Source organism: Eleginops maclovinus, chromosome 4, assembly GCF_036324505.1.
Source record: "Eleginops maclovinus isolate JMC-PN-2008 ecotype Puerto Natales chromosome 4, JC_Emac_rtc_rv5, whole genome shotgun sequence".
NCBI classification, from domain to species: Eukaryota; Metazoa; Chordata; class Actinopteri; order Perciformes; family Eleginopidae; genus Eleginops; species Eleginops maclovinus.
Genome location: NC_086352.1, coordinates 15,752,233 through 15,771,920, shown reverse-complemented (window position 1 = coordinate 15,771,920; position 19,688 = coordinate 15,752,233). Strand labels below are relative to the sequence as shown.

The following is a 19,688-nucleotide window of genomic DNA, read 5'->3' as shown; positions in this document are numbered from 1 at the left end:
TCATGTTGTCCGTTGTTGTCCTTATGTCTTTTTAACTTACAAATGATTAATTATTCTTCAAGACTTTCACTGCAATCCTATTGTGACCCCTGCATATTTATGGTGTTTAGAACAATGCTTATACCATAAATGTGTATCCCATATAAAATTAGAATTTTATTTTATTTTACTGTTTAGATTGGATGATATCCTATGATTTAGATGTCTTTAATGGCTAAAGAGAAGGGGGAAAAACAATGTTTGATAGGCTAACTATGTGGTTAATCTAGCTCTATCCCACAATGCTTTGATAAAATGGTAGCATTGGGTTATTTAACATTTAACTAGATGCGTTAAAACTCCATAGGAGAAGTTATGTTCATATACTTTCGCGTTTTTATTTCTTAAAACGGAAAAAGAGTCGTAAATCTAAAGAAAACTACAATACCCACAACTCCTACCGTCACGACCCAGGATTCCAGTCAGGTGATGTGGTGTCACGTGTTCCTCTTCTAGTACTGGCAGCAAAACAGTCAGACGCTCAGTCACCGGGAGGCTGCTTCACACTCAGGTATTGTTCCTCATTATCAGCTTTTTATCTTATACACTTTACTAAACAGCGAGGGAATAACAGCGATTGTAAATGATGTATAGATGTTTAAATAGGTAGAACTGTTTGATAAAAATAATACTTACAGTTGTTTTATTCAGCTAGGTGTAACGCTAGCTAGCTATTGTGGTACGTGAATTACAAAGGTGTTGACTGCGTTGACAGATGTTATTGTTACCTTATTGAAAAGAGAAGCATAATCTAACCATATTAAAAGGACCAGTTTCGGCTGCTGAAGGAGAAGCTAAGCTAGCAGTAAATTCAATTGAGGTCAGCTGGACATCATCAGCAGCCTCTCTGGTTTTCAGTAATGTTAGTTTGATTTACTATCCAGCAGTTTCTGTACACATTGCTTTAGTTATTGAGTGATTTAATGGGAGATCCACCCCATCAATCTCACAAATGGCAGTGTTTTGGATGTATCTGTATCATCACAGGGCATTTAACTCAATACAGTCAAACGTGAAAGAAGTATTCAGATGTTTTACAGCTCCTAAAGGTGTTGCTCGTTTTGATGACTTTATTGTTTGTTGAGCAGCTTGTGATTTCATATTTTGGAAGAATCTGAATCCTTAAAGTGACACGTGATTTAAGTTTTCAAATTAATGGACTACAGTTAAAAAATAGCTTAATCTGAGATGTAGTAGAGTGGGAGTAGAGTGTTCCCAAATGTTTAAATTTAAAGTTAAGGAAAATAACCTAAAATGTGAAGTAAACAATGGCATACATTATATGCAAGACTCCTCAAAACAAAACAAAAAACAAACCCTAATTCACTTTTATCTAGTTTGGCTTTTTATGAAAAGCCTTGTTAGATTTCTTAAACTCTACAAAGATGTGTTATCCCCCCATGCTCTTGTCCTGAGTATGTTCTTCCTTGTTTGTTAGCAGGAGATAAGCTTAATGAAATGACTCATCAAAACTTAGCAGTAGTGCTGAAAAGCTCCAAAGGGATGGAACCAAAGATCTCAACATTTTTAACGAGCGACTTTTAAGGACTATAAAGAAATAGCCAACAGTTTTTCATGAGGAAAACGGTTACATTGCTTGGGAACAGATGTTTCTTCCAAAAATACAGAGCTTGACATTTATTCATAATAACACTAAGACAAAGTTCTTATTCACCTAAACCTACATGTTGATATGATAACTGCCCTGTGCATTTTAAGTTCTTTTGCTAATGCCTGTATCTCTAAATGTAATACTATCTCATTGCAGATAACTAAATGATTCCATCATCATACTAATACAGGTGAAAGACTAGAGAAACTGCCTCCTGACTGTGGTGGGACTTATGATATCGGTCACCAACACTTCCTCCACTGGGATCGAGAGAGGTGGAGACTAGTTTCCTGGGGAGTGTAAGGCCTGGCAGGTCGAGCTACAGTCTGTTAATTCATGGCGATCAACACAGATGTTGAGGACTGGGCCGGTGTTGGGAGTCATGACTCTGGAGAACGAGCCTGGCTCCTGCAGAGCCCCAGCGTGGAATCTGTCCGGCATCTCGAGACGGATAACAGAGGGGGCGGAGGTGTGTCGTCCTGGGCAGCGGTCTTCATCGTAGTGAACGCAGCTCTGGGAGCAGGTCTACTAAATTTCCCTGCAGCCTTCAATATGGCAGGAGGCGTGACTGCAGGAGTTATGCTCCAAATGGTGAGGAGATCCCAGTGGCCTGTGTAATACTGTGTTCCTAAACACAGACCCTGAGGCAACCTATAATTCTCTAATCAATTTACTGTGTAAAACAGAGACAAATAAAATATTTCATGAGCCTTTAATCACAAGTTGCCATATATAGTGCTATTAAATCATAATACATAGCCATTAATTTTCCAATGGATAGTATTTTAGTGAATCCATTGGATTTTGACATAGGCCAGCTAGCACACTTAATGCATTAATGAAATGGAAATGTTGGATTTGTACTTATTTTAAGAAATCATTTATTTATTTTAAATGATTTGGCTGTCCCCTAGCAGACCTGCTGTTAAAGACCCATTGATAAATCGATTAATCGACCTATTAGCAGCTTTAGTTCTGGCACACAGCGTTTAAAAACTAGTTTACAACCAAATTAGGGCTGATAACCGCTAACTCAGACCGGATGTCCTTTTTGCTTTCTTGTGTCCAACGTAGAACTGCCTATAGGCAATAACACTGAACCATAACGTTTTCCTTCCTCTTTCTTTTTTTCAGTTTATGCTGATCTTCATAATCAGTGGATTGGTGATCCTGGGCTACTGCTGCCAGGTAATTGTCAGTTCAATACTGCCAGATTTTAATTTCAAACTCTCCACTACTTTCATCTTCTCAAACCACCCTTACTATGAATACTTTTCATTCACATGTTTTTCTTTCTTATAGTAGCCTTGTGTAATAATTATGTTCTGTGATCGTATTCCTGATCGGAGGAAGTGCATTGCGCAACATCCCAGACTTTCACTTCCTGTTGGCTCAGATTTTTGCTTGCATGTTAAAAAGCAAAGGAGCAAAAAGACTAGCCAAATTTAAGTCAGTTAAATAAAGTCTGACCAAGATACTCCTGCTGAATTTAGCTTTAAAGTACAAACAACAGTACTTTGAGCAGCACAATGAACTTTGTTTTAAAGCATGTGCCACCATTACAAATGCTGATGTTATGAGTATGACTGACTGTACTCAGCAGCCTAAAACCATAACCTTCTTTATAACCATGCCTTAAATGGAAGGTTGTTAAAGTCAGCTGTGAGCCTCCTGCTGCAGGCTATCTTGTAGGAATGTACTGGGAATATCATATAAAATGGAAAATGCAGTGGGAAAAAAAACCCAGTAACTGCTATTCCTTTTTATAATTGGCACACTTTTGACTGTTGCTTCGTACTTCACTCATGCTGTGTTACAACTGTATGTATTAGGAAGGAAGCAAAGAAGAAACAAAGCTACCGTGGGCACATGAAGAAGTATCTCAATTAAACATCACTGGGGAATAGTTTCTTGACATTAAAGCCCCAGCTTGCCTAAACATTGTTGGTTCAGCAGGTGCTTCCCCTCAATGCCTTGATGTATCATCCTCATCTCAAGATGGTCAAGTAAACAGGACAGTGACTAAAAAGCTATGCATTTATGGGGCCACTGCTTAAAGATCTGTCTGTTTTCTTCAGGTTAGTAACGAAAGCACCTATCAGGAGGTTGTCCGAGCCACTTGTGGGAAAGTCACAGGGATCCTATGTGAAGTAGCCATTGCCATCTACACCTTTGGGACTTGCATCGCTTTCTTTATTGTCATTGGAGACCAGCTGGATCGCTGTAAGTATAATTACACTGATGAACTGAATCCCTGCCACCATATTTCTGTCTCATTTTATCAGACAATCTTTGATCTTTTAACTTCTAACAATTAAAGATGCCATTATTCTGAGCTAAGCCTTCTCTTAATGTAATAACTCACTGACCTACAGTCACAAGCACTTTTACCTACTTTTAGCTGACCTCTGTGTCGGAAAAAAGAAAGATGTCAAGTAGTATTAGTGTGCATCTGTGCCATCATTGAAGAGGGCAAAGAGCATGAAGGATGACACTACTCAGCTTTTTCCTCTCAGAAAATGTGACCCTCTCCTAGACTTCCTTGCACTAAGACGCTGACAGTGAATAAATCCTACTCTTGCCTGTTTTCTTAAAAGAACCTGTGACCTTCCCCCTCCTTTTTCATTAAAGTATTAATGGAGTGGTTGTGACTTTAATTATCCACTTGGCTAAATTTCTTCCACATGCACTTCAATCTACAGTTAAATCCACTGAGGCAATCTCCACAGTGCAGCGTCACTGTATGCAACAAAATCCCCTTAAAATAAATCAAATGTACACTACAAAAGAGTTGTATTTAAGTTACTATAAAATACGATGAGTGGAAAAAAATCTGTTAAGAATGTATGCGGCTCAAGGAGCAGATTGAATGCAGTTGACTGAGCCCTGCTCTGAATTCAGCTCACCACTATCAATGTAATGAAAACAAACACTGAGGGAAAATATTTGTTTATATTGATAGATTATGAATCAGGTTACAGTTATCACCAGACTCTCTTTACGTTCCTAGTGGGACAGAGCTGTAAAGAAAGTCACTGCTTCTGTAACATGTTTTGCTGTCTTCATGAGGCCCTGTTTTTGAGGCCCTGAATTTTTGAAATTGTCACGCCATCTCGCCAGCTTGTCCTACATGCAGGTATCCCAGCATGCTTTGTGAAGCAATCAGTCGCCCACCCATACACACTGAATGGGGACAAATTCTGTTCCAAGTCCGATTGCGTACCTGCACTGTAATCCTGCACTTGCTGTCTGTTTCTGTCGCTCTTAAGTCTAACATAAGTCCTGTTTTTTGTTGCAGTGGTGGCTGCAGTGGTTCACGACAAAGATGGCTCCGTCAGTGGCGCCTGGTACACGGATCGTAAATTCACCATCTCTGTTACTGCAGTCCTCATTATTCTCCCTCTCTCCATCCCCAAAGAGATTGGCTTTCAGAAGTATGCCAGGTACGAAACGTTGTCTCTCTTTTTTTTCTCACCAAGGATTAGAGTATGGTAATGTTTTCTTACCTTTCCCCTGCACGATAATCCCGTCTGAGTTATTGCTCTTCATCGTAGTGCGCTGAGTGTAATGGGGACCTGGTATGTGACCATCGTGGTCATCATCAAGTACATCTGGCCGGATAAATCGGAGATTCCAGTCCACGTTCCCACCAGGTGAGCGCTCACACACTTCATCACGCTGCGCTTGTTCTATGCAGCTAACAGCTTTTTCAGAATTTTTTACTAATCGTTTTACCACTGTCCACCTTCTCCATTCAACAAGAAACATCGTCATCCTCGTCTTCATGCTTTGCTTGAGTTGCTAAATTGTTGTGTTTGTTACAGTTCTTCTTCCTGGACTGCAGTATTCAATGCAATGCCCACCATATGCTTTGGCTTCCAGGTATACCTTCATTTGCTTTCATTTTAAATCTTAAAACTAAATGTCTGTCTTTCAAAGAGGGTCTGAAAAAGTATAATTATTTTGGTCTCATCTTCATCCTCTTTGTCTCTCTTTAGTGCCACGTCAGCTGTGTGCCGGTGTTCAACAGCATGAGCAAGAAGGCGATCAAACCGTGGGGAGTCGTGGTCACTCTTAGCATGATAATCTGCCTCTTCGTCTACACGGGAACAGGTATTGTCAATTTGTGCAATTATCACACAAACAAGTATTGTAATGATATTATTTTGATTACATTATTCAGTCACGGTAAATTATTCATTACAATGAAATGCCTATTTAAAAGAGTTACACTTTGAAACAGACGGATCCTTAAATAAAGTCTCTCCAACATGTGACAAATCTTAATGTAGTTTGAATTCACATTTAGCCGGTATTTAATAAACACTTGTTGTGTTTGTTCAGGTGTCTGTGGCTTCCTGACGTTTGGCTCCAACGTCAGTCAGGATGTGTTGATGTCGTATCCTTCAGACGATATTGCTGTGGCCATCGCAAGAGCTTTTATTGTCATCTGCGTCATCACTTCCTACCCCATTTTACACTTCTGTGGCAGGTAAGACCCAGCATATCCAGCATACTGAATGTCAAGATTGTAAGATGACAAGTTGTTATTCAAATGTGTTCTAGTTTTTACTGTTTAAAATCACAAAGTATGACATACTAAAAGTACCAAAAGTAGTCCTCCAGCTAACTTGCTGATTATAATTATTGATGCCTTAGTTAGGCCTGCAGGTAACTTTCATGTTGCAGGTGAGTTTATGTTCTGAATTGAATCATTTGTATTTATCTGAATCCTGAAACTAACTTACTAAAGCAAAGAATGTAGCACGGTAAACCTTATATTTGCTTAGGAGATGTACTGAAGTAAAAGTAGAAAGTTGCTGGCAAAAAGATGGACAGAATGTATAGAGAGCCTTGTCTTTGGATCAGTACCTGGTGTCACATCACTACGGTGCAGTTAAAGCATCACCTCCTCACGCTCTCTCCTGTGATTATGTGTCCTCCCAGGGCCGTCATAGAGGGGCTTTGGCTGCGTTTCCAAGGCGAGCAGGTGGAGTTGTGTGTGCGTCGTGAGCAGAGGCGGAGGATCCTGCAGACACTGGTGTGGTTCACCATCACCCTCACCCTTGCACTCTTCATCCCAGATATTGGTCGGGTGATCTCTCTGATTGGGGGATTGGCCGCCTGCTTCATCTTTGTCTTTCCAGGTAACACTTTCACTCTTCGCTTGTAAGGTTTCCCATTCTGTTTGATATTTTGAAGTCTCACTATAATGGTTGTCCATTTTTTATTTTGCTCAACAGGTTTGTGTTTGATGCAAGCAAAGCTGTCAGAGACAGACAGCCGAACAAAAAGGTGAGAGGCTGATTTATTTTTTGATGTATTTCAGTTTTTACATTTGACTGTGATTGAATCTAACTTCAAAACGGCCTCAGTATTTGGACTTTGTGGTTCTGTAGCTGCAGTTGCTGGGGGGGTGCTGCATTGTAGCGTCCGTTTGCTACTATAAAAAAAGAGTTCTTTTTCTCAGAGATTATTGAAGTGTCATTTAAAGATGCGGTTATGGTCCAGAATATATACTGTTTAAAATGACTGCTTATTCAAACAGCATTTAGAGGCAAAGCATTTGTTGAATTTACCTTAGTAAATCATCTAGTAGTACTTCCTATTGAATCTAAGTGTAATTATTTTCTTAACGTTGGTCTCTCTGTTACAGCTGGCATGGAATGGTGGTCTTCGGTGTTGTCATGGTTACGATTGGAACTTTTATCTTCGGCCTCACCACTACAAACTCCATCTACCAGGACGTCGTCAGCTAAGAGGAGCAGTTTTAAAGTGTGTTAAAGACAGAGGGGTGGGGGCGCCTCAGTCCTGTGCTGCTATTTCTGAACTGCGATGGAGAAGCATCTCATGACACTCATTTAAAAAAGAATTCCTCCGGCATTTCACATCTCTGCTCCACACTGAGTAAAAGCTGCACAGATCTTTACTCAGTCAGGTAGTACTCAGAGACATCCTGCGATGCCAAATGACTTCAGACACTTTTATTTGATGTACAGTTTAAAGTGCATGTTTTATGTTTTTATGATGGTTGGAAACCGTTTTTGGCGGTTCAGTGGCTCCCTGTACGGGCGACGCATTCCTGTCCTGTATACAAGAGCTGAAGGACTTTATATAAAGGGGTCTTAGAATCAAATTGATTTTAATAATGAAATTGTACCAATTTCTGTATTTTAACTTGCATGTCTTCTTATCAAAATGTTGACATGTTGTGGTTTTCAGAGCTACAGTTCCACACTTAAGTGTTGCTGCTGTTTTCCACAAATTAAGAATTAAGTTTCTTCCCCAATAAAAGTTTTAAGTAAGAGGTGACTTTGCACACAAAAGGACACAAACATGAATGAAAACTGCAGGCCAGCTCAGTTCATATATTTTGATTGAGTTTGCCATTCAGTACCTCTAAATGAGTTGAACAAATGTAGGCAATGCAAAATAATACATTTAGGAAGGCATTTCAGTTTTTTGTTTCTTATATTAGAATGACTATAATGATTTTATAATTGGCTTTGAGGTGAAACCTTGTTTTGAAAAGTTACATTAGTGTGCGCCAGCAGGTCTTCGAGTCAGGCGATGAAACCCGAAACTCTTTGTAGACAAACAATTACTCAGAAATCCATTTGTACATCACTTACAGAAAACATTGACTCAGGCACACAGTGATTATTTACTTGAATCAGTTGCTGAAGACAAAGCTGTTAAAAATGTATTGTTTTTGTAAACCTCAAACCAAAGTGAGCTTTCTTTTGTCTAAATATTCAAGACTTCATTGCTAATGATATTCCTTACAATTAAGCACAGTTATTTAAAGTGCAGTTAACTTTGGGTATGTTAATGCTATACAAGTCAGATTTGATAACTTGAAGTTTGTACTTTTGAAACCCAGCAAAACAGTTTGTGGACACGAGGGACACTGAAGTAAAAAGGGATTCCCCCCCCGCTAAGGCAATTACTCTTAGTCACTGGTGGACTAAATACATTACACACACTAACTTGAATGTCTTGTCATTGCTGGGATAGAAACAGTTTTTATGTCATATGTTTTTCCATAGTGTTGGTGCTGCGGACTAGTTTCTGGTGTTAGGTGCACTTATGATTTGTTATACTGTTTTCAGGCTGAGGGTGTACTTCTTTTTTTCCTCCAAGGCATTTAAATCAGAAATCTTGTCTAATTGTTTTCTCATACAGAAAGTTGATTGAATTGAATGAATGTTTTAATGGAAATACTGAACAGAGCTACCTATGATATTCTAATAAACTACAACCATGGCATGTGAAGAAATCTGACAATCCACATCACTGGCAGTTCAAACATTTAACAGACAGACAATGGAAGTCAGTTTTAATCAAACAGTTGGAGCATTGTTTTGTTTAATTTCGAGAGGATAAAGTTTCAGCTTTACAATCAGTGCCACAGAATCATAGCTTCATTTGATCATGTTCAGTGCAGTCATAAATATCTTGACATAGACAATTTCTGTTTCGTCTTTTTGCTCAATGTGCTGACTGTTTAGCAGCCCTACACCTTATACCTAAACTGAATTGATCAACAGGCCGACTAGAAATACAATATGCCCATTATATAGGAAACCTCTTTGAAACAGACACTTTAATTTCAAATCCAATGTGGAGCCAAACAAACATTGTCAACATTGTCCCTCTTCAAATACATACTGCAAGTAGTCCATTAACAAATTTGATATGAATAATTGCAATTAAAGTCATTTTCCCTTTTAAATCTTCTTCCCTGAGAATGATGTGCAACCCAAAGTGATGAGTGCAGGTATACTACACATAACAGTCTCCATCAGGACTCAGTAGGGGCCATTTGTTATGAAGGACTGGAACATGTGGAAAGCTGGCCCTGGAGCCCACTGAGGAACCATATGACCTGCACCCTGAAACACAGAACAAGGCAAATGTATCTATATAGCACCTTTCAACACAAGGCAATTCTAAGTGCTTTACAAAAAAACATATACATATCAGCAATATTTCACTCATAATGCAACCACCGCTAATGTGAAGCTGGACAAACGTGCTTCTATGGCAGACAAACCACACTGCGGTTACCTTGACTGTCAGGAAAGTGATGTTTCCGTACTGTTGGTAGAAACCGGCCACTTGATTATCATGATGCCACATCTTGTACTCGGTGGTTGCCTGAGGAGAAACCATTTCTTTGAGTATTTATTTTTTCAGTTCATACTGAAGTTCCTCTTGCTTCAGACAGTTCCCTTTCAAAAGTGTCCTACCTTCAGGCCGAGACCTTCCACAAACCACTGGTCTCCCAGGAAGTTACAGGCCATGTCGGTGTCACCGTTGTAAACGAGAGCACGCAGGCCCAGAGACAGCAGCTTCAGATAGACGTCCTTCACTGTTGGGTACAGGTTGGTGTACTGCTCTCCGACCTCGTCACTGAAATGAAATGTGATCATTGCGATTAACGTCAATGCGTTTGTTACCTTCTACCAAATTCCAGACAGAAAGGACAGTTTAGTAAAAAGGCACATTTCTATTAATTATACACGAGTGAACAACAGAAGCAACTTGGCTTGTGCAATTGCAAGTCCAAAAACGTTCAGACAACAAAGCAAAACATTTGTAGCACATTAGCCATGCTCGTAGCATGAATCCTACAAACTGATCTTTTACCACCATGAAGATGACATTGGTGGTATAAGTGCAAACCAATTAGTGTTATTTGAAAACAAGGCCACATCCCGTTAATGACTTTGCATACCTGCAGAGGTCCCAGGGTGGCAGTGTGTCTGGGATGTGTAAAGCTTTCCTCACGTCGCCTCTGTTCAGCCAGTTCAACTGAGCAGTGCTGTTAATGCAGGGTGGGACTTCACCCAGAGACATGATGGACGACACTCCATCCGAAAACTTTGTTAAAAATAGATATTTATTTTTGTACTATGACTGCTGTAAGAAAACAAACTTTTTGAAAGACAGGTGTACGCAGAGGCAGCATTCACCTTGTGGGTGTGTGGGCCTTTCCTGTAGTTCTTAAACAGCTGACTCATGGTCCTCTCGTAGCCTTTGTGGGATCTTCTGCCACCCTCACAATCCAAGTAAAGGCCGTACTGATTAAGCCCACTACCATATACAATTCTAAAGGCCACATCCACCTGAAAGGAAACATTGAAAATGTAAATCTTTACGAGCCATTTAGTAGCACAAGAAATTCCCATCTTTATAGTTATCAGATGTGCACAAGTACCATTATCTTGCAGGTCTCTGAACTGGAGTTGTAGAAGTTGCAGCTCCCTTTGTCACAGCAATTCATGTTCAGATCACGCCACAAACTGCCCATAAAACACAGCTTTACAACAACATCAACCACGTGATGAATTCAAAACTTGTCAAACAGTGGCATGATGTTCTCTGTGTTTCAGTAACAGAAAAAAAACACATTGTCTGTTTAACCACAGACAATGGTGAAAAATGTCTGATACAAGATTTCTTGGGCAGAAAACCCAAAGGTTAATGTTATGGTGTTTATTAAAAATAATTACGTTCAATTAAACTAATACAGATATAAAAGCTTCTTTTCAGAAAAAAAAGGCATAAAACTAATAGGCAGAACAAAATATTCTAAATAAATATAGTTGTTAAAGAATAAACTAGGATTTTTATTTTAAATCTACACAATGCATCCCTATCAGAAAAAAGACAATGAATTTCCTTAAACTCTTCTGCTATTGCGCCAGAGATGTTAACACACTTGACATCCCAGCAGGTAGCGCTATTTTGCAATAAGCAGGTCAGGGTTGCAATAAAATGGCAGGTGATAAGATCTCTTGGGTGGTAGTTAAAGAGTTCCAAAATCATATTATGTAAAAGTTAAAGCCATTAAAAATACTGAAATTGATTTCAACGCTTAATACAATTTATATAAAATGTAATTTTGACTGGACAAGTCATTTACAATTACAAGTCACACGTTTAATCTGACTTGTGAAAATGACTTCTTTCAGTTCCGTTTTTTAACCTCATATTTGTTTCGAATGTTTAGTCATTTAAAAAAAAAAGTATGTTCAGAATGTAGTGTGTATTGATGCTGAATTATACAGGGAAACAAATAAAATCCTACGAAGTAGTTTCAGAGCACGTCTGTTTTTCACTTACTCTTCTCCAAAGAGGCCGTGGTAGTAACCAAAGTAGATCAAAGTTTGGTCATTAAGAGCAAAGCTGCTGAGACCATTTCCCACTGAAAAGCCCTGAAAGACAAAATATGAGATTTATGTTCGTAGTTAAAATACATGTCCGCTTTAGTGCGCAATTACTTTCTGAATTCCACAAAATAAAAATGTCTACGATCATGAAACTGCATTTTGGTGGTTGATATTCCAGTTTAGTAAAAAAAAAGAGGCTAAAGAGATGTTTAGATCAGTGATGAAAAAGAACTTGGATCTATACTTAGAGTACAGGTAGCAAGGTAGGCCGGAGGATTGACAAGACATTTGCTGCAGCCACGAGTTGACACAGCGATTGCCCGACCAATTCTGAAGAACTCTTCTGTTACTTGAGGTTTTAACCGCTTTATAAAAATCAACATTTATCATCAGCGAGACTCAACAAATATGGACCCTGAATCTACCTAAATTTGTCGTCCATCGAAAAGAATGTGCGCCAGTGAACCTACGTTCCAGAAGAGATGGGCTTCTAGACATCCCTGAACAATAAACTATTATCATCGCAGTTTGTGCTTGGTCATAGACTGGCAACTCCAAGGTGCCCGGGCTGCCCCTCCTTAATGGAGATAACAGCACCCCAAGGCCGCTAGCCCATGCCATGGGAAAATACACAGTGAAGGAGAAATTTATGAACTGTGTCAAAGTTTAACTACCTAAGCCAAAAGTTCCCTAACAACATTTAAATATTAAAAAGAAAAATGTAGCTACTTCAATTAATATACATTTCTTTTAGCGTGAAGCATCTCACCTTGAAGTTGATTTTGGCCGCTCCAGTAGCCACGCGCAGGCTAAGAGTTGGTGCATAAATTCCACCGTAACTTTCCCCAAAGATGAAGAACTCATTTTTTGTGAAACTGGGAAACTTGGAGAAGAAACTCTGCAATGCTCTGTAATTATCATCGGACACCTAAGAAAACAAATGAAAATGAAAGGCTGTTTCAAAGAGTCACTTTAGTTTCACGACACGCCAGTCAGTCACTGAACTCACCTGATCATCATCAGTTGCATACTTCTTGTTATCCGAGTAAGAATATCCCACTCCTGCAGGAGACTCAAGATACAGCACATTGGCAATCTTGTTCCAGCTGGATGGGTTCTCATACAGTGTGGCGCCATCATCTTCAACCTTAAGGGAAGTCAACAATGCCAATATGTCACTTTGCTTATCCGGCAATATATTTAACAATAAAATCCCCACGATTCGCCTCGTTTTAAAGGCTACATCACAGTAAGGAGATGTCATTTTCTGAATTCACCATCCCGTCTTAGCTGTTCATCATATCCACATTGCCAGTGATTATTGATCATAACCTCATTGTGCTATAGTTTGTGAAAAGACAAGTAATCAACGATACAATATCATCTATCAAATAGTAAGCAATCTCTCCATACTAAAATGGATAAACTCTCAGCTTCTGCCTTCAAATTTCCCCGTTTTGGAAGAGTAAAGTATTTCTGATTCAGGGCGTATTAGGTACAGAGTATCCTGTGCAAAGAAAAACCTTTTGTTGTTGCAATATTCATTTCTTAAACAGTAAGGATCCTGTTTTAAATCTGATTATGGCCCTCACCATCAAGTCCCTGGTTCTGCTTTTATAAGAGTAGCCTTACGTTTTTTTTATTAAACGTGTTTAATGGTTCCCGATTATAGTTGCTTTTGCACATACAAGCCAAAGATACAGTTCTGCCTTTCGTACGAACCATGCCCACAAAATCTATAGTGTATCCAGTATACATGTACATATAGTTAGCATGCTTACATGGAAGGGTCCATTCTCTGACAGGAATCCGTCCAGTGAGCTGCAGCCTGGGCCTCCATTCAGCCAGAGCACCAGGGGGTCTTTGACTGGGTCCCTCTGAGAAGTGACAAACCTGCAGGGGACCAGCAGGGTAAGCTTAAATACTGCACACAACACAGTGAGAGGTCACATACCATCACACATGGCGCTAAACCGAGGAGGAGCAGGTTCTTTTAGCGTGCTGTTTCTCACCAATAGTGGAGAAACACCCCGGGCCGTGCCTGGAGGTGTCCCGACCACTGGCGATAGTTGGGTTTGAACTTCCTCCCCGGCAGCTCCTTCACCTCATCAGGAGCGTACTGAGCCCGGCAGCAGAGATGAAACACGGCCAGCAAACACACCAACAAAGCGCCAGACCACATAACTGAATGCCACTCACTTCCAACACAAAACTAAGACAGAACTACACAAACAAGACGAGTTTCTTTGCAGCAGTGACTCCCTCCACCGTTTTCATCAGCGGATGCTCTGTGTAAACTGGATAAACCGGAACGTCATATGACTGCAGTGCGTCACGTGACTAGCGCCTGACTATACGGAAGTACTCAACAACACAGGAGAAACAGGTGTGTTTTATGAAGCAGGTTTGTTGAGTTATATCATGAGCTTGTTATTAAGTCCTGTGTGCAAAAGGCTATATTAAGCATCTGTTGCATACGTGCATTCTGCAAGTGTCTATCAGAACAACTTTCATCAGATTTTATATCAAATCAATATTCACACTTTTGACATATGTGCATATGTTTGATGTTTGCCTTGTTTTGATTTATTAAATACATGATTGGATAGGGCTGCTTAAATATTGAGATAAAACTTTTTTTTTCATTCTAGATTTTGTATTTGAACTACTGTTATTTCATTTAATAAAGTGAAATACATTTATGTATATATATAGATGAGAATGAGAAGGAAAATAGGCACTAACAAAGTATTTTATTCAGCATATTTACAGGACAATTAGGAACATACTGAAACTAAAGCAACACAAAAGGCTAACAAAACGGGTTATTAAACAAAGGCAAAGCAAATACAGAAACATTCTCATTAAAATGAAGATATAAGCCTACTGATGCATAAAGTACATATTTTGTAAGCCCCCTTTTTGTTTTTTGTTTCTATTAGGAGGGCAGTGTTTCTTAATACATTGATATGTTCCCATCAGGATTACTACCTTACTACAATTGAACATGTAATAGTAAGTAGGTTAAAACAGATGTCAGATTATTAAAAGAATGAAGGTGCATTATCAGTCCATATTGATTACCAGCTGAGTATCGCTCCCTTACCAACATCTTTTGGGGACAAACCTCAGGTGGAAACTGTAAGAGAAAAATAACATACCTCTGAGAAATATTATGCATTTTGTTAATTATTTTTCTAGTATAGTTCAGGGTTCTGTATTTTAGGTATGGAAAACATATGATAAAATGTCTCTGTAACTAAACTGTAACTTTTGTAAACTATACAAATGGCCCAAATAAATAAATACTGGATGGATATACGTGACCTGTATGATTATGAACAGTATGTGGACCTATACATGGCTATATGGTATATACAGTGTTTTGATTTAAAAAAAATCTATTGCATTAAATGCTTGGTTTTGGTAAATTCAGCAATTGTGAAAGTAGCTTGACTCAATTAGAAAATGAAGTTATGAATTTGTATAGATTTTTAGATCATATTTCGTTACACAATAAAATAAAGCAGCAGCAACTTACATTTAAATACATTAAATCAAAAATCAGGTCTAAAAAAGGCTACGTTAATAAAGAAAAAGTATCTTTATCGCATCCGATTTAAATCTTTATATAAACACAAACCAATTGAATTCAATTGAATTTTGGTCTGGCGAATATGTGGGCTTTTATTGTGAAGGCAGGCCAGGTATATATCCCCCCCACCCCTCTGCTAGCACCGGGAAAGAAATTCGCGCCGAACTTCACAACATTGGGACTGTTGGGGTTGATTGTCAGTAGAGGTCGGACATTATCATTTACATTGGCTTCAGATTGGCTTCAAACTGAGGGTACCTCTACCTGCCTGGTTTGTTTTGAATCTTAAATGAAGTACTATCGGTTGTCGTCCTCTGGACTCACGTTAGCTTAGTAGCGTCGGCAGCAGCTCTGTGTACCGTTACCTCTGATCCAGAAACAACCCAGGTACAACTGTTTAACTGTCCTAACTTTCGAGATAAGCGCTGATGTTATATTGAAACTATAATATATGTTTGAATGCATGTATTAGCGCTCCTTCGAAGAACTTAAACATGTATACAACAAATGAAACACTGTTTACAGTGAAAAACAGGTACACAACCCATAACTTAGTGTTTCCGGTGAAACCCTTTCATAATACATCTGGCGAAAAGTTAGGGAAAGTTTTTCTTCACCAAATGTTAAATCATTATAAAACCACAAATGATTGGTCATACAGGAAACACTGACAAGATTTAATTTCGTTCTAAATATAGTATCCAGCTGTGTGAAGTGGGCTGATTATTGATTGTTGTTTGTTTATTTGTTGTTCTCTCCCGTTCAGCAGAATGGAAACTCAGGGCAGCCCACCCAGTCCAGACCATGGTCCCGATGTAGAGACAGCAACACCAGAAATAAACCCTAAATACAATAGGCGTCTGAGGAGCCTTCATATGCTCGCCACAAAGTTTGTCAGATTGTTACAAGAAGCTAAGGGTGGTGAACTGGACCTCAGACATGTAAGGGAACAGAGACAATAATACAAACATCCGTTACTTTAAACAATGAATTAAATGACTTAAGTGGGTCTTACCCACAGAACACTAAACATTTTTTTATCTTACATCCATGTATGTAATTGATTACAATGGGTACTTGGAAACCAGGCCTTTTTGCAATTATATTATGGGATACTTTGTGTAACGTTAAAGATGTCATTGTTTCTGTCTACTTCCACCAAATGTGTAATTGATTGAAAATAGGGTTTTTCTCTATCAAGCTTTTTTAAGGAACCTAAGACTTTCAACCCTCCATAGGAACACACGATTTTCACTCGTTTGATTACATTTATTTTAAATGGACATCGTTGTATAAATAAAATTGGAACACAATACATCTTTGAACGAGGACCTGCAACGCGTTTAGTTGTTTTTTATCATGTATTTATAAAACACTTGTAGTGTCCATAATAAGGTTCTTAAAATGTATAGGCTACTAAAAAAAGTTCAACACATAATGCATAGTTCAGGTAATCCACAAACAAAATCTGTGAAACAAAACATCTCATAGGAAAAGATTCAGGAGGGTAAATTTGATTTGTTTGTGTTCTTTCAGGCAATCAAAATCTTGGCTGTCGGTCAAAAAAGGCGAATCTACGACATCACAAATGTGCTGGAGGGTGTTGGTCTAATTGTAAAAATCTCCAGGAGCATTGTCAAGTGGAAGTGAGTCTTTAACTCTAAATTGTGTGCATGCTTTGGATCTGTATATAAATAGTGAGGGAAAATATGAAACGTATGCTTTTTTTCTCAAATAGGGGTACCATTACAGGAGAAAATGAAGAACTGTTTGGCAACAGGCTATTCAAGTTGAAATCTGAGCTGGAGGATTTGGAAATTATGGAATCCATGTTGGACCAGCAGAAGCACTGGGTTGAACAGAGCGCCAGGAACACAAGAGAGGACTGCAGCGAATATCCTGTTTAGTTTTTTTACAAAGTAACTGCAAATAAAGTAGGAATGTATGTCATGTTGGAAATGTTACAGTATTTCTGCTTCAACAATAACATTTGAACAAAAAACGAGATGTCTGACAGCCATTTTAGCGGATATAATATTATATTTAAATGTAAACCTTGACTCAAATCAACTTTGACCTATGTGAATCATGAAGATCTCTGCAACTGCTTCAGTGGTAAGTTACAGTTACTGTAATTGATTTTTGAAATGGGTATTTTTATTATGGATGATTTATCAGAGTATGTTGCAGCTCAAAATCAGTTGATATTTTTCAAATTCTGTGTATTTTTCTAGTTGGACTGATATCAAAGCAGCTTGACAAACACTGCTGTAATGTTTATGATGTGTTGCCACAACATCTTTTGTGGTTTGTTCAGTATTGAGACAAAAAAGCGCACATTTATTTTTAATTTTGATATGTAATGACCAGACTAAATGATTGTCATTTGAAAGGATTTTCATTCTCTTCTGTCCTCAGGTAATACTCTTTTGGCCGTACAAGCACCATTAGGCACACAGCTAGATGTTCCCATTCCCAAAGCTGTAAGTCCTGCATTACTGGATTTTTCTGTAGATTCTTCTTCTTGGCTTTTTTAAATGTACATTCTACAATTAAGTATTTGCCTACTTTCATTTTTCAGGTCCAGAACAGCCCAGCAAAGTACCAGGTTCATCTGAAGAGCATCAATGGGCCGATAGATGTCGTACTTCTCAACAAACTCTCTGTCAGCTCTGCTCCTGTCGTACTGCCAGTCCCGCCGCCTGAAGAACTTTTACAGAGTGCAAAATTAGCTATGTCCACTTACGCTGATACAGGAAGCACTATCAAACCGCGTCAGGCTTCAGCTAATACCAGATTTAGCAGGGCAACCACAGAGAAGATACAACACCTTCTGTCATCTTCATGTTTAAACACTCAGCCAAACAGAACTGGTGCATCTCAATGTGAGTATTCAAGTGTTTTTTTCTATAAAATGTTTTGAAAATCACCTCAAGAGTTTCTCAAAGTACATATTTGAGTGCTTTCTTTTTCTACACAACAATTTCTGAAGTGCGTTTTGGTTCAAATGGAAACTTTAAATTACATTGTTACTTGACCTGTGCCAGATCACTCTTAAATCAAATGTTGGTGTCTTTCTCTGTGATGGTTATCGATTATTTCTCAAGACAGAGATTCAGTTCTAAGGGCTATTGGATTTATGTTTTTAAAAACCTTTTTTCCAGTGCAAGATTTATCAAAAGAACTGCGGGACCTAATAAACCCAACCAAAGGTAGGGCCGCTTTGTATTTTGTTGTAATTAATATGTTTGTAAGTTTATAATCGTTATATTCTAATGCAAGTGTAATTGACTGTTTAATGTAAGAATGTATGAACTAAATATGTCTTTCCTCATTTTATAGAAGCAATCGGCGCAGAACTGATCAGAGAGCTTATGGCCTCAGAAGGTAAGTGCACTTTTCTTTCTTTTTGTCATATAAATCCCATATTTTTAGTATATTTGTATTAATCACATTTGCCTCGGCTCTTCAGTTTTTTCCCCGCTGCTCCATCAATCTCCGCCCCCATCTGGAAATGAATATGCTTACAAACTGGATGAGAGGGAAGGCCTCTGTGATCTCTTTGACGTCCCTGTGCTCAATGTTTGACCATGAACTCCTGTGTTAAGGATTAAGTAAACATTTCATTTTGAAAATGTACATAGGTTTCTTTTTTTAAATTGTTATTTGGATTTTGACAAATAATAAACATATTTTGAATATTGTATCGACCTCATTCATTTACTTTATTAACAACATTGTCCAACACAAACAAAATGAGTATCTCTCCTCTGGGGATCATCAAAGTACATTAAAGCCTTAAGTCAAATAAGTGTTCAGCTCTTATAAGTCACATTTTTTAGGGTGATTTGATGTATTTATATTTCCATTGGAAGCTGGGTCAAAAAGTTGGACTCAAACCAAGCATTCCAATCACACCAGTTGATTCCTAGTGTTTCTGAGTTTTGTGTTTATTGCTGTCCAGAGGTGGAAGAAGTACTTAGAAAGTAGAAGTACCAAAGTGTATGAATATTAAAAGTAGTAATTATGCAGAATGGCACATTTCAGTGTAATGTACATGTTTTGATTATAGGGTAGCTTGTGGATTTTACTCCATATGTAACTAAAATCTTAATTAAGTGTTGATAATATTTCACACAATCTACAAACTAAAGATATTACATAAATGAAGTCTAGTAAAATGACACTTTATACCTCTGAATTGTAGAAGGTTGAAATACAAAGTAGGAACACGTCCCCCAACATTTTACAAAAGTACACTAAA

At 38.4% G+C, this 19,688-nt stretch overlaps 3 protein-coding genes across 9 annotated transcripts; 2 read left to right on the top strand and 1 right to left on the bottom strand.

The window, feature by feature from the left end:
- The first annotated feature begins 460 nt into the window (after positions 1–460).
- On the top strand, positions 461–9,122 carry slc38a7 (solute carrier family 38 member 7). 2 transcript variants are annotated; one of them, XM_063881510.1, is made up of 12 exons: positions 461–550; positions 1,808–2,242; positions 2,786–2,839; positions 3,730–3,874; positions 4,950–5,094; positions 5,206–5,304; positions 5,476–5,533; positions 5,650–5,764; positions 5,996–6,143; positions 6,599–6,798; positions 6,895–6,946; positions 7,308–9,122. In XM_063881510.1, the coding sequence occupies exons 2-12, from the start codon at positions 1,988–1,990 to the stop codon at positions 7,408–7,410; spliced, it is 1,374 nt and encodes a 457-aa protein (XP_063737580.1). In that variant the 5' UTR covers positions 461–550; positions 1,808–1,987; the 3' UTR covers positions 7,411–9,122. The 2 variants fall into 2 exon arrangements, with proteins under 2 accessions (XP_063737580.1, XP_063737581.1); XM_063881511.1 differs by having other exon boundaries at positions 465–550; positions 1,842–2,242.
- On the bottom strand, positions 8,974–14,145 carry si:ch211-122f10.4 (cathepsin A-like). The gene is made up of 11 exons (XM_063881509.1): positions 13,842–14,145; positions 13,611–13,722; positions 12,839–12,976; positions 12,599–12,757; positions 11,783–11,874; positions 10,875–10,959; positions 10,630–10,782; positions 10,392–10,537; positions 9,904–10,066; positions 9,722–9,811; positions 8,974–9,546 (listed from the first exon to the last, which is right to left on the bottom strand). Exons 1-11 carry the CDS (start codon positions 14,009–14,011, stop codon positions 9,463–9,465), a joined length of 1,392 nt encoding a protein of 463 aa, XP_063737579.1. The 5' UTR covers positions 14,012–14,145; the 3' UTR covers positions 8,974–9,462.
- On the top strand, positions 13,928–19,128 carry LOC134863179 (transcription factor E2F5-like). Of its 6 annotated transcripts, none has more exons than XM_063881517.1 (10): positions 13,928–14,215; positions 16,191–16,365; positions 16,961–17,070; positions 17,163–17,318; positions 17,496–17,539; positions 17,843–17,907; positions 18,006–18,309; positions 18,589–18,636; positions 18,767–18,811; positions 18,897–19,128. In XM_063881517.1, the coding sequence occupies exons 2-10, from the start codon at positions 16,195–16,197 to the stop codon at positions 19,010–19,012; spliced, it is 1,059 nt and encodes a 352-aa protein (XP_063737587.1). In that variant the 5' UTR covers positions 13,928–14,215; positions 16,191–16,194; the 3' UTR covers positions 19,013–19,128. The 6 variants fall into 6 exon arrangements, with proteins under 6 accessions (XP_063737587.1, XP_063737588.1, XP_063737589.1 ...); XM_063881518.1 differs by having other exon boundaries at positions 14,148–14,215; positions 16,194–16,365; XM_063881519.1 differs by having other exon boundaries at positions 14,205–14,233.
- The last annotated feature ends 560 nt before the right edge of the window (positions 19,129–19,688 follow it).